The sequence below is a fragment of the Notamacropus eugenii genome, chromosome 4 (assembly GCF_028372415.1).
Source record: "Notamacropus eugenii isolate mMacEug1 chromosome 4, mMacEug1.pri_v2, whole genome shotgun sequence".
NCBI lineage: Eukaryota > Metazoa > Chordata > Mammalia > Diprotodontia > Macropodidae > Notamacropus > Notamacropus eugenii.
The window spans coordinates 90,412,575-90,427,762 of record NC_092875.1 but is presented as its reverse complement, the minus strand read 5'-3'; the positions used below and the strand labels follow the sequence as shown (position 1 = coordinate 90,427,762).

Sequence of the window (15,188 nt, the reverse complement as noted above, 5' to 3'; positions counted from 1 at the left end):
GACTGTTGTGGAGGTAGAAATGTCAAGGAGGTTAGAAATCTATGACCCTGGGAAAATAAAGGTATGGGGAAATTTGGAAGAAGGTGGGAGAGGCCTAAGTTCTGTTTTGGACATGCCCTGGGTCAAAGAAACAGTAGAGTTCTGAGGCAAGATGAGAACATAGGCCTTCCTGACTCCAAGGCCAACACTGTCTCCATCATGCAGCATTCCATGGTCATGCCCTCCTCCAAGAGAACTGCTCTGCAATGAGTATGGGATGCTTTTTTTACAAGAGAAGAAAAACCAAATCCAGTAATTTCTAACACCATCAAGGGCTTATTATATTGACCTTATAAGGAGTTGAAGAGCCAAAAAAAGTTATTGAGAAAATGTAGGGCAAACCAAAAAAGAAAAGCACATTAAATCCATGTAAAGAGGTTCCTGGATCACCTGGGATAGGAGATTGTCTCTGAAGTGACACATCCTTCTCAGGAAGTTGATGAGATGTGGGATTTCTAATGATTTTCATCTTTAACTTCACAGAGACAAATATGCTCATGTGGAGGGTGGGAATGGGAAGAGGTTGTGGTCATGGAGCAAGTCAAATTGATAAGCATTTATTAAACTCCTATTACATACAAGGCACTGTATTAAGCACAAGGGATAAAAAGAAAGGCAAGAGAAGGTCCCTGACCTCAAGGAGCTCATGATCTAGTAGGAGAGACAACATGCAAACAACCACGTGCAAATCAAATAAATACTGAATAAATTGGAGATAATCTCAGGGGGGAAGCACTGAGGTGAAGAAGAACAGGGAAAGTCTTCTTGCGGAACTTTAGCTGAAATTCAAAGGAAGCCAGGGAAGCCAATAATAGATGGTAGTTATATACTTGTCAAGCACTTCACAGATGTTATCTCATTTCATCCTCAACTGAGTAATTTAAAACTTGGTTTTATATTGGGTTTGGTAGATTACTTGGGGTCAATTATTACAAATTATTATATCATAAGTTATGATAACCATCCTATATCATATATTTATTTATATATACATATATTTATGTATTATATATCATGCTATATGTAATACATTATAGCACGTAATATATTATATATTAATAATTAGATATTATTATATCATTATAAATTATATAAATGTCTTGCATAGTAATTGATGGACAGTGATTTTGTAACTATTAGATTAATAGCAATCTTCTGGGCTCTGAATGTATCTGGCATAGGATGTCAAAATTGGGAGATATATGAAAAAATGTTTTGTTTTCTCCAGATCCAACCTCTTTGTTCATAATGTTATCCTTTTATGAAGTAGACCTATTATATGGAGAACATAGTGCTCTTCCTGTAACAACTGATTTTCTAAATATTTTAATGTGTACGTCTTGGCATGCCTAGAGTTAATTTGGCTTTGGTGAATGGTGCTTAGGCAATGGAAAGTAGAAATCCCATCAGAGAGTATCTTGGAAATGGTGTCATTTGAAAAGATTAGGAATATTTGGAGTGTAATCAAAATAGTTATATAACTTAATGATATAGTTGGTGAACTATTCCCCAGAAATCTGAATCTGGTACAGGACATACCAGCATGGAAGGAATGAGGTGCTTCGGAAGAGGCATATGATAAATTTTAAAATTCAGGTCAGGAACAAATTTTGCAACCTTTTCATTTGGTTTGTTTTGGTTTGTTGAATGCACAAAACCTTATATACTGTCAGCCATTTATCAGAAGTCTCATCCAAGGCCATATTTTGAAAATGGTCAGATAATTTAGAGACAGAGCACCTAAAATGATTCCATATGGAGTGCTGACTTTTTTTATTCCCTTAAGCAGTACATTTATTACATTTTATTTTCTCCTTTTGGTAGAGGTTTCTTAAAGCCAGGTTTCTCTAGGCAGAGGAAGTTTCCAGGGACCGATCAACTGCATGGGCCTCCAGAAAATGAAGTCCAATGTCACAGGAGGCAAAGAGTCTTCCAAGCCTGGGAAGACACAGAATTCTTGTGAGGTTTGGATGACAGAGGACAGGGCCTGACTGGAGAATCTTTTTTTTTAACTAGTTTATGTCAGGAATGGAAAATGGGGTATCCAACACACCAGCAGCAGAAACAAAAATAGAGGGTATTTTTTTTGCATGGAGAATGAACATGAGTGTGGGTAAGGCATTTTTCTTCTGACTTCCCTCTGCTTATGGACAGAATTCAGCTTTTCACAGTAGCCCCAAACTGGAAACTGAGAGGGTTCCCACGTATTGGGAACAGATAAGGGTGTACAAATATAATGGAATACTTCTGTTGCCATAAGAAATGTCAAAATGGACCACTGCAGAGGAAACCTTTGGGGAAGACTGCTGTAAACCAATGCAGACTAAAGAGAGCAGAGCTGGGAGAATAGTATACAATGACAACATTCTTTAAAAAAAAATTTTTTTTAACTTAAAAGATGTTAAAACTCTTGTCAATGTAATAATAAACCACCATGTCCTGCTAGAAAGGTGATAGATTTAAAGTGCAACATGAGATACTTGTGCTTGGATATGACCAGTGAGGGAATTTGGTTGTTTGTTTTTTTTACTCTGCATATTAGTTATAAGGGTTTTCTTTTCTTTTCTTTTCTTTTCTTTTTTAAATTGTTCAATGGAAGGCAGAACCAGTAACAGGAATAAGACATGTCTGTCCAAAAAAACAAATAATGAGTGAATAATGAATAATTTTTTTAAACAGTTCAGTTGGGTAGCGAGTCCATACCATAGCAGCTCCCAGAAATCAATGCCTAACTCTCCTCTTCTCTATTTCATTACCACCTCACCAAAAGGCCCATTTATTAGAGTGTAAGTTACTTGTAAGGAAGGATTATTTCATTCTTTGTACTCTCATGCTGAGCACCTACACAGTCTCTGTCACACATAGCTGACATTTAATAAAGACTTGTTTGGCAAACTGGGTGAATATTTACAAAAATATAAATTGCCCAGATTAATAGAAGAGTAAATAAAATACTTAAATAACCCTATCTTAGAAAAAGAAATTGAACAAGCCATCAATGATCTCCCGAAGAAAAAAAAATCACCAGGACCAGATGAATTCACAAGTGAATTCTACCAAACATTTAAGGAACAATTAATTACAATAAATAATTAATTACAATAAACTATGGAGAAAATAGGCAAAAAAGGATTCTTTTCAAATTCTTTTTACCACACAAATATGAGGCTGATACCTAAATCAAGAAGAGCAAAAACTGAGAAAGAAAACTAGACCAATTTTCCTAGTGAAAATTGATACAAGAATTTCAAATAAAGTAACAAGGAGATCACAGCAATAAATCACAAAGTTCATAAACTGTGACTAGGTGAATTTATACCAAGAATGCAGGGCTGGTTGGATATTAGGAAAACTATCAGTATAATTGAATATATCAGTAACAAAACCAACAAAAATAACATAATTATCTTACTAGATGCAGAAAAAGTTTTTGACAAAATACAATACTCATTCCTATTAAAAAACATTAGCAAGCACAGGAATAAACGAGCTTTCTTTAAAATGATTGGTAGTATCTATCTCAAATCATCAGTAAGTATTCTCTGTAATGGGGATAGGCTGCAAGTCTTTCCAATAAGATCAGGGGTGATCATTATTGTTCTAGAAATGCTAGCTATAGCAAGAAGAAAAGAAAGAAACTTGAAGGAATTAGAAGAAGCAATGAAGGAACAAAACCATCAACTAAAAAACTAGCTAAACTAATTAAAAATATTAGCAAAGTTGCAAGATATAAAATGAACCCACATAAATGCTATATAATACCAACAAATTCTAGCAGGGAGAGAAAGAGAAATTACACTTAAAATAACTGTAGATAATCTAAAATACTAGTGAGGCTACATGCCAAAAAACCCCAGGAACTATATGAACACAATTATAAAATACTGTTCACACAAATAAAGTCAGATCTAAACAACTGGAGAGATATTACTTGCTCATGGGTAAACTGAGCCAATATAATAAAAATGATAATTATGCCTAAATTAATTTACTTATTCAGTGCCATGCCAATCACATTACCAAAAAATTTATTTTATAGAGCTAAGAAAAATAACAATAAAATTCATCTGGAAAAACAAAAGACCAAGATTATCAAAAGAACTGATGAAAAAAAATGTGGCTTAGCAATACCAGATCTCAAACTGTATTACAAAGCAGGTATCATCAAAACAATCTGGTATTGGATAAGGAATAGAGTGGTAGATTAGTCTAATATATAGGTACACAATACACAGTGGTAAATGACTATAGTAATCTAATGTCTGACAAACCCAAAGATCCAAAATTTTGGGACAAGAAATCACTATTTGACAAAAATTGCTGTGAAAACTGGAAAGGGATTTAGCAGAAACAAGGTATAGGTCAATATCTTACACTGTATAACAGTATAAGGTAAAAATGGGTACATGATTTAGACATAAAAGGTATAAGCAAATTATGAAAGCATGGAATATTTTACCAGTCAGATTGATGGATAAGGGAAGAATTTATGACCAAACAAGAGATAGAAAGAATTATGGGAGGTAAAATGAAAAACTGCGATTGCATAAAAATCAAAAGGTTTTGTACAAACAAAACCAATGCAAACCATATTAGAAGGAAAGTATGAAAACTGGGGCAACTTTTTTACCACCAATTTCTCTGATAAAGGGCTCATTTCTCAAATATATAGAGAACTAAATCAAATTTATAAGAATATGAATTATTCCCCAATTGGTAAGTAATCAAAGGACATGAACAGGCAGTTTTCAGAAGAAGAAATCAAAGCTAACTACAGTCATTTGGAAAAAATGCTCTAAATCACTACTGATTAGAGAACTGTGAACGAAAACAACTCTGAGGTACCACCTCACAACTATAAGATTAGCTAATGTGACAGAAAAGGAAAATAACAAATGTTGAAGGGGAAGTGGAAAAATGGAGATACTAGTGAATTGTTAATGATGTTGTAAACTAATCCAACCATTCTGGAGAGCAATTTGGAGGTATTTCCCAAAGGGCTATAAAACTGTGCATATCCTTTGACCCAGAAATACCAATACTAAGTCTGTATCCCAAAGAAATCAAAGAAAAAAGAAAAGGATCTATGTGCACAAAAATATTTATAACAGCTTTTGTTGTAGCAAAGAACTGGAAATTAAGGAGATGCCCCTCAATTGGGGAATGCATAAACATTATGTTATATGATTGTGATGGAGTACTACTGTGCTATAAGAAACGACAAGCAGTATGCTCTCAAAAAAACCTGGGAAAACTTGCATGAACTGCTGCAAAATGAAGTGAGCACAGAGTATTGGGCACAGTAGCAGAAATGCTGTATGATGATCAGCTAAAACTTAGCTATTCTCAGCAATACAAAGATCTGAGACAATTCCAAATGACTTAAGATGAAAAATACTATCCACCTCCAGAGAACAAACGAATGGAGTCTGAATGTGGAATGAAATATACTCTTTAAGCCTTCTTTATTATTCTTGGAGTTTTTTTTATCTATGTTGTCTTTTGTAATACAACTAATATGGAAAGATTTTGAATGAATATGTATAATCTATATCAATTGCTTGCCTTCTCAAGGAGAGTGGGAGGGGAAGGAAGGAGAGAATATGGAACTCAAAATTTTTTTTAAAAAAGTATTAAAAATTTTTGTATATAATTGAGAAAAAATAGAATTAAAATTAAATCTTAGAAAAAAATAAAGGTTACCTCCATGTGATGAAAAAGAAATAAAAGGATTTGATTTTTGGTTGGATCGATGGTGGTCATTGTCCTTCTTTTTCAAAGGGGACCAAAATGACATTGCCATGATAAAGTGAAATTTCACTGTGTCCGACTGTGGCTGATCAGACCAATATGAGCTCGGAATGCCCTATCACAGATAGTCCGTATGACTTTTAGGGGTGGATACTTCATATCTGCACATTGACATTGTTTGACTGAATCCATTGGGTACTAAAGTGTGGGAATTGATAGTGAATTATGCTAAAGAATGATGGCAGAGTCAGAATTACTAATTTTAATATTTCCAGCCCTAGGTTAGAACTGGAGAACCCACTGCATGTTCAAGGGTAGAAACACTGTTCTTGAACCAAAAGGCAAAAATTGCAGACTGCCAACAAGGACAACTCTGACCTTAAGTCCCCCTACTGATCAGATTGAATATTACAGGAAGTTGAAAGGTTAAAAGCCCAGTTTAGGAAAACAACAACAAAAAAGTTCAGAAAGAGCATTATCTCAAGTTTAAGTTATTTCAGACCCAATGCTAGATCTTAATCTCTATGATAGCTATCTTTCCGCATGTTTACAGGAAGTATCAGTAGCCCACAAAGCAAACAAAAGGGACACACCAAGTATCCAAAGCAGCTTCATGTTTGTCCTCCTATGATATTCTATTTCTCCCTTCTCCTTCATTCTCCATGGTCTCAGGCCCTGATCACTATCCTGATCAACCTCTTCACAATCTTTTACAATTTGTCAGTATGTCTTCTAAAATCCGAAGACCAAATGAAACGCAAAACTCCAAACTGGAAATAATGGGAGTAGAGGGCAATGGGTCTATAATAACCCTTTATATAGTATTTTAAGGTTTGCAGACCATTTCACAAGTGCAATCTCATTTGGACCTCATAAGAACCTTACAAGAAGGTGCTATTACTATCCTCCATTTTAACAGATGGGGAAACTGAGGCTGAGAGGTGTTAAGTCCGACCTCCATTAGATAGAGGCAGGATTCCAACTTCAGTCTTCTTCCCTCCAAGCCTCACCCTCTCCCTGTCCATATCACCAGCTAGCTGCCTGCCTATCACCTTTCTAGTCTTTTTAAAAGTAATGTTATTTTTCATTTTCAACATTCACTTCCATAAGCTTTTGAGTTTTTAATTTTCTCCCTTCTCTCCTCCTCCCTCCCTAAGACAGCATGAAGCCTGATATAGGCTCTACTGATACATTCATATTAAAAATATTTTCGCATTAGTCATGTTGTAAAGAAGAATTAAAACTAATAGAAGATACCACAAGAAAAAAGAAACAGAGAGAGAGAAAGAAAAAGAGAGAGGGAGAGAGAGAGCACAAATAGTATGCTTCGATCTGCATGCAGACTCCAAAGTTCTTTCTCTGGCAGCAGATGGTATTTTCCATCATGAGCTTTTTGGAGTTGTCTTACATTCTTGCATTGCGAGAAGAGACAGTCTACGAAAGTTAGTCATCACAGAACGTGGCTATTACTGTATACAATGTTCTCCTGGTTATTTCTCTAGTCTTAAACACAATACCTCTCTTGATTCAGCCTAAGAGCATATCAGTTTTCTCCACTATCATATCACACCAGATTTTTATACTAAACTGGAAGTCCACAGATCGCAGATATTTTCTATACTTGCATGTGACCATATTGTCTCCCTTAAAGGCAGACAAGATCCTTAGTCTCCTTCAAGATTAAGTTTAAGCATCTTCTGCAGGTGACCTCATTGCCTCCTAAGGATTCCATGATCATCTTCATGCTGATGATTCTTAGATCTACTAATCCAGTCCTGACCTCTCTCCTAATCCTTTCCTGATCCACCCAGCTATACTCCTGCCAAGTCATTTTCATAGGTCTTATTTTGTATTTCATTTTTCACTTACTATATATGTTGTCTCTCCCAATAGAATGTAAACATCTTGAGTGCAGACACCGTCTTTCTTTCTTGTCCTTGTAATAATAACACCTAGTATAGTACCTGACAAAGTGTGGGGAATTAATAGATGTTTATTGATGGAAAAATGCATGCCTTACAGGTATGCCTGAGATTATTCATTTTAAAAAGATTATATCTTTCCTGTCCTCTCCCTTCTGCCTTGCTGAACTAGTTCTCATCCTTCATTGTGCGCTACGTTCCTTGTCCCAATATCACTGATATTAACTTGTGATACTCCAGTCTGGGAATATTCCCATCCTCTGTTTTTTTATTGCTATTTATGTGATGCTAAAGAAAGCTGGAGAAAATGATGAAATTATGCTGCATTAACAAAACCTCAACTGGGCCCTCATTGTTGCAAGGCAATCCTTTTAGAGATTATCCTAATAATTCACTATGCTAATCACTACAGCAGCTCTTCCAGTAGATTTCCATCCCTTCTCAAATCTCTCATGAATGCCCTTCTTCCCTTTCATATTGCCTCATATTTCACTGAAAAAAAGTTGAGGCCATTTGAAGAGAGCTCTCTTTTCTCCCCTCCTTTCCCCCACTATCCTCTCCCTCACTCCTGTCTCACATGAAGAGGAGGCCCTTCCTTCCCTTTCCCCAGGCGAAACCCTCTAAATGCAAAAGTAATCCTATTCTGTCCCCTCTTCTCTAGCATACTATCCCTTCTATGGTCCCCACGCTCTCACTTATCCTTAATATCTCCCTACCTGTTGGCTGCTTCTCTCCTGCCTATGAATATGCCCCTTTCTCCCCCATCCTCAAAAACATAAAATAAAAACCTTCACCTGATCCATCCTTCCCTCCTTAAGTTATCATGCTATCTCTTTTCCTTTTTTATAGCTAAACTCCTTGAGAAGGCCATTTATATTCAGTACCTCTTTTTGACAGGAAGTCTGACAAAAAGATTTCTTTCTATCTTTGTGGTCTGGTTTCTCTCCTCATTGTTCAACTGACACTGCTCTCTTCAAAATTGTTAGCGATCACTCAGTTGTTACAGTTAATGACATTTTCTCAGTCTTCAGCCTTCTTGATCCCTTTGCCACCTTTGGTAATCAATCAGCCTCTTCTCTTTGAAACTCTCTTTACTCTAGGTGTTTGTGACATTAGTCTCTTTTGGTTCTTCTCCTGCCTATATTACTGTTCCTTCTCAATCTCCTCTGCTGTTGGGCAGCTAGGTGGTGTAGTGGATGGAAGGTAGGGCCTAGAATGAGGAAGACCTGAGTTCAAGTCTAGTGTCAGATTCTTACTAGCTGTGTGAGCCTGGGCAAACCATTTAATCCCTTTTTTCCCTCAGTTTTTAATCTGTAAAAATGGAAGAGTTTTTTACAAGGATTAAATGAGATAACAATACTTAGCACAATGCCTGGAATGTAGTAAGTACTATTTAAACGTTAACTATATTTGCTGGATCTTCATGCAGGTCACATTCAGTAATCATAGATGTCTCATAGGGTTATCCTAGGCCCTCTTCTCTCTACACACTGTCTTTCTTGGGGACCTCATTACCTCCCAAATATCCAATTATCATTTCTCCAATGATGACTGTCAGATCTATTTAACTAGCTCTAACTTTTCTCCTGACATCCAGTTTCACATCTCTAACTGCCTATGAGACATTTCAAACTGGATATTCCATAGACATCTTAAATTCAACATATCCAGAACTGAATTCATTATTTTTCCCTCAAAACCTCCCCTCTTCCTAACTTCCCTATTCTCCCAAGATCTCCACCTAAAATGTCATCTTCTACTCCTCACTCTCTCTCTCCAGCCATATTTAATCAGTAATAAAGTCCTGCCCTTTCTACCTTTATAGCACGTCTCATATATGTTCCTTTTTCTCTCTGACATTGCAACCACTCTAGTATTATCACCTTATAACTGGACTTTTGCAAGAGCCTGCTGGTTGGTCTTTATGCCTCACATCTCTTCTCTCTCCAATCCATCCTCCTGTCTTCTTAAAAAAAAGATCTGACCTTATCACCTTCCTGCAGTGGTTCCCTATTACCTCCATGATCAACTTTTAAAATTTTCGGTTTGGCTTTCAAAGTCCTTCATAACCTGCCCCTTTCCAGCATGTTCATTCTTCTTTCATCTTACCCTGCTTCCACTACCATATATATACTCTGTGATCTGGTGATACTGACCTCAGTGTTCCTCAAACTAGATCTTCCATCTCCTGTTTCCAGGCATTTTCTCTGATTATCTCCCATGTCTAGAATGTTCTCTCTCCTCATCTCTGCCTTCTGGCTCCCCTGGCTTCCTTCAGGTCTCATCTAAAATCCCACCTTTTGCAAGAAATCCTTCTTAATCTTTGTCCCTTCTCTCTGAGATTACCTCCAATTAATCTTGTTTGTATATGATTGTTTGTGTGTTTTTTCCCCAAATAAATTATGAACTCCTTGAAAGGAGGGACTGGTGTTTACCTTTCTTTGTATCCTAAGGCTTAGCATAGTGCTTGCCCAGCACATACTAGGTGTTTACTAAATGCCAGTGATTGAATAACTTGACAATTTTTCTTCTAGATTTTCTTCTTAACTTTGCCTTTTTGGGAAGTTTGAATAAAGACAAGAGAAGGACAGGGCTGGTGTCTGTGCTTCAAAGGAGAGGGATTCAAAGCAGGGATTCCTCCCGAGTAGCAACTGTGTGGTGTCTGACTGACAGCTCCCTACAGGTGGAGGCCACCACCTAGATTTAGAGTTCGAAGGGTCCATACAGATCACTGACTCCAATCTCCTCTTTTTACCAATAGGAAAACTGAGGTAAGGATAAGTGAGGTTGCTTACCCAAGGTCCAACAGTGAACTAGTGGCACAGCTTGAACTTTAACCCAGATCCTCTCATTCTTCTCAATGTCTCTCTCCTCAAAGACAAAGAGATCGATTCCAAACAATGCCTTTGTGTTGAGTGTCAGAAAAGAGGGGCAAAGGAAAGGAACACAACACTAAATAGACAGAGTTCCTGCCCTAGAACGTCTCCCATACACAGATAAGAGATGACAAATTGTAATTAGGTACATAAAAGAAGTACAAGATGAGTAGGCTTTTCTCAGGGAGATCTAATTTCAAACCAAAAATATTTCCCATTTATTAACTTTTAAGCAAAAGAATAGAGAAATGCCCAAAGACCTGAAAGTCAGCATTCTGGGCTTTTGCTTTTAGCCCACCTTCCCCTATCAATGCCTCCATGGTGTGGGAGAGGGAGGGAGAGTGGGAGGGGTGGGGGAGAGGGGAGAAGTACTAGATGTGTAGAGCTGATAACCTCTCCAATAGGGCATAGTCTAGTATGGATCATTTCTAGGGCATTGTGGTGTGGAGGATCCTTCAGATCACATACTAACCTGGCACAGGGCAGGCAGGAAGCTTAGAAACATCACCAGCCCCACACTGCCAGCCCTCTTGTGAGCAGTGTCTTGCATACTATATTGGCTATAGTCTATAGTGCCCTCGGAGGCGGAGGGGATGCCAACATTGCATAAATTCTCAGCACAACAATGGGAATAGACAAAAGCACTTGAACCTTCTTTCTCGTGAGAGAACTTTTGGTGGTAGTATTCCAAAAATGGGCAGAACTTATGGCACTGTTTGGAAACAAGCAAGTAGCGACTGGTCAGCCCTGTGGAAAGAAGAAAGAAGAGGAGAATTTAAAAACAGACCAGAAAACCCACTGCCCAATTGCTCAGGATGGTGATGAAGATGCAGATGGCATGATGAGCAGTTTGGAGTAGCAGAGAGCGGATTTTGGAGTCAAGAAAGCCTGGGTTCAAATACTGCCTGTGGCCCACACTAGCTATATGGCTGTGAGCACACAAGCTTCCAATGACCTCAGGAAACACTGTCACACCAGAAGTTACAGGCCAGGTGCCAATCTACAGAAGAAGAGGTACTTTATATCCCAGGAGTGCCCTACATGTATGATATTACAGGTCTGGACTCTAATCATAAGAATGAAAGTCTTCTATGTATTTCCTCTCACCCAAAGCTGCTTCTCATTATCCATCTTAACTTCAATAAGTTTATTATTTACTTATCATTTTTTATATTTATATTATATATTTGCATTATTATTTATATTACATATTATATATTATATATCTATATATTAATATATTATATATTTATATTATTTATTGAGTTTCTAATATGTACAAAGGATTGTGCTAGATGCTAGGGAAGAAAGACAATGACCAGTCTTTGTCTTCAAAGAGCATATAGTCTGCTACGGAGTAGGAAAGGGACATACAATGACATCTCCCACTACTTGCAAGTGCATACACACACACACACACACACAACACACACTGATGTACATAGAATGGAAAATTGGACAGAGCCTCGCAGGGCATCTGGTCCTACTCCTGAGTCTCCTCAGCATTACTGCTGGCAGGGATGACTTCGAGCGAGTGAATACCTCCTGAAGCTTGTCAATTTCACCAAGAACTGCTTCCACAGTAAGGAAGCTTTTTTGTTTTGTTTTTTCCTGTAATGAACTGAAATTTGCTCCCTGAAACCAGTTCATTGATCCTAGCCCTGCCCTCTGTGGCAATCAGAATGCTAATCTCTCTTTAGGTAACAGCTTTTCGAATACCTGTAAACAATTATTATGCTGCCCCCCCCCCAAAAAAAAGAACCCAGCCTTTTTCTCCTAGCTGTCCCATTCTTTTGACTCTACACAGCTGGGTGATTCAGAGGGAGTACAAGATGGAGCAGATTCCAAGACTTGTATAGTAGCAACACAGAGAACGCTCTCAGATTCCTCTTTCCTTTGATCAGTTTTGATATATGATATAGCTTCCAGTCCCATCTCCATTCTGGTTATCCTGCCCTACTTGGTCAATATCCTCACAAGAATGAGGTGATCAGAATGGAAGTCAGTTAACAAGCATTTATCAAGTGCCTATCACTATGTGCCAAGCACTGTGCTAAGTACTGAGGTGGGGGCAGGGGGTGTTGAAAAGAAAGGCCAAAATGTGTCTCTATCCTCAAAGAGTTCACGTTCTAATGGGAACGATTCATTATAAATAGTTAGGAAAGATAAGATATATAAAAAGTTGAAATGGAAAGTAATTTCAGAGAAGAAATTAGAAGGCATGGGGCAGGGGGCAGGGGAGAGAGATGACCAGGAACATGCTTCCTGCTAAGGTAGGTTTGGGCTGAGTCTTGAAGGAACAACAAATAGGTTAGCCTAACTGGATTACAGAGTCCATGGAAGGTAGTAAAGTCTTGGTTGGTTGGTTGGTTGGTTGGTTTGTTGTCTTTTGTTCTCCAATAGGACATCATTATATTGGAGTCAAAGTACAGGGTGTTCAGCTGTGGCTGGTCAGACCAATACGACCTCAGAATGCTCTACCACAGGTCAGGCACAAATAATCCATATCAACATTTGAGGTGGAGAAAGTATAAAAAGACTGAAATGGTAGAAAGCGGACAACCTGAATGACTTTAGATGCCAAACAGAGAACTTCAGATTTGCTATTGAGAATAACAGGGAGCCACTGGGGCTTTTATGAACTAGAGATGTGACATGGTTACACCTGCACTTTAGGAAAATCATTTTGGCAGCTGAGTGGAAGATAGATTGGAGTGGGAAGAGACTTGAAGCAAGAAGACCAATTAGAAAGCTATTACAATTAATTGTCTAGTCAAGAAATGAGGAGACTGTGGACTAAGTGTCCAGAGAAAGGCCAGTATACGAGATGTTTTAAAGGTAGAAACAAGATCTCGTTCTTTGTTGGACATATGAGTGAGTGAGGCATCAAGGATGACACCAATATTGTGAGCATGGATTACTAAAAATATGATGGTCCCTTGACAGTGATAGCAAAGTTAGGAAGAAGGGTGGGTTTAGGAAATAATATAATGAATTCAATTTTTATGCCTACAGGATATCCACTTCAAGACATCCAAAAGATAGTTGATGATGAGGGTCTGGAGCTCAGAGGAAAGACTAGATCTGGGAATCATCCATGTAATAACTAAATTTGTGGGAGCTGATGAACCCAACAAGTGATAGACTATGGCAGGAGAAGACAAGAGGGCCCCAAAAGAACCTTGAATATTCCCCTTCGAAGTCTGGCCAGGAGAAATATCACCTTTTGGGTCCTAGATAAGGCAGTTCGTGTAAACAATGGGTGAAAGAATTGCAAGGACACAGATTTCAGCTAAGGATGTGGTTGTTCCAAAGTTGAACAGCATGCTTTGAGTGATAGTGTGTTCCCCTTCACTGAAGATTTTCAACGAAAGGCTGGATGATCATGAGTTCAAGGTACTGAAGAGGGAATATCTCTTTGGACTGGTCTGGATGATGCTGGCTAGAATTCTTCCTCTCCTCCTTTTGCATGATCTCTCCCCTATTAGAATATGATCTCTCTTAGGACAGGGACTGTTTTAGCCTTTCTTTGTATTTCCTGGCCCTTAATACAACTCTTGGAATATGGTAGACCCTTAATAAGTGCTTATTGACTCACTGACTGACAGAATCAAACAGTACTCTGTACACAGTCAGATGGCAATTAATGCTTGTTGAATGCACGAATGAATATATGAATAAATGGAGTACTGATTCTCAATACAAATGTGTCACATACCAGAACAGTTGGAAACATGGGGTTCGAAGAAATGGTCAGCACTCAGCCTATCCCACTCCTCAAAATTTTCTCCATTTCCCAGCACTACCAAGGGGTGAATTACTTGTAGTTCAAAGGGAGGTTCTGACCTAAGCCCCTAATCCATAACCTGCCCAAAAGCCTTCCCCCATCATTTAGGAAAGGAAAGTGAATGAAAGGGGAAAAATAGACTTACTGGTACCCACGGTGATGCAGAATGCATCTCCTACACTGCACCTCTCCGGATTCCTGCAGGTAAAGCTATTCATCTCCTCACATACATGACACATCAGAAATACTGTTTAGAGGAAGAGATAAAGACCGTGAAGGGAATGGTGACATGAATGTTTCCCAACCTTTCCCTGGCCTGAGATCTGCTGCTTCCTGACTTCTCCTTCCCCTATCTCTGCTCCCTTGATTTGAATCTCAAAACCTCACACCTGGATCAGATGCCCAACCTGCCCCCTAAGCAGGGATCTCCTCTATCATATCCAAAGGAGTAATTAAATTCTAGATTAAAGACATCCAGTGATAGTTCATTCACTTCCTGCTAAAGGAGTGCCTTAAATTTGGTGGTATCCCTCCTTAAGGAGGCTTTTCCTTATAGGAAGATATCATCTGCCTTTCTTCCACCTTCATCCATCACTTCTAGTTCAGCTCCTAGGAGTTAAGCAGAATAAATTAATTTCACTTTCACAGGACATCAGTCAAATACTTATAGAGACAGGTATAGTCTTTCTCCCTCAGTCTTACATTTTTTTCTTCTTAGCTTTCAAAGTCCTTCCAAAACTTATCCCCTTCTAACCTTTCCAGTCTTCTTACTCCTTATACCCTCTTAGCAACCCCCATACACTCTATGATCCA

The 15,188-nt window shown here is 38.2% G+C and overlaps 1 protein-coding gene across 4 annotated transcripts in view; it reads right to left on the bottom strand.

The window, feature by feature from the left end:
* Nucleotides 1–1,785: 1,785 nt before the first annotated feature.
* Nucleotides 1,786–15,188, bottom strand: part of LOC140500359 (glycosyl-phosphatidylinositol-anchored molecule-like protein) — a 27,480-nt gene continuing 14,077 nt past the window's right edge. For 2 of the 4 annotated variants that reach the window (XM_072602874.1, XM_072602873.1), the window contains 5 exons: nucleotides 14,521–14,622; nucleotides 11,061–11,335; nucleotides 10,508–10,583; nucleotides 7,660–7,754; nucleotides 1,786–1,977 (listed from right to left, as the gene is read on the bottom strand). In XM_072602874.1, coding sequence (XP_072458975.1) covers nucleotides 1,951–1,977; nucleotides 7,660–7,754; nucleotides 10,508–10,583; nucleotides 11,061–11,335; nucleotides 14,521–14,622 — 575 coding nt within the window. In that variant the 3' untranslated portion in view covers nucleotides 1,786–1,950. The remainder of the gene's footprint in view (nucleotides 1,978–7,659; nucleotides 7,755–10,507; nucleotides 10,584–11,060; nucleotides 11,336–14,520; nucleotides 14,623–15,188) is intronic. The other 2 variants (XM_072602876.1, XM_072602877.1) reach the window with 1 other exon arrangement.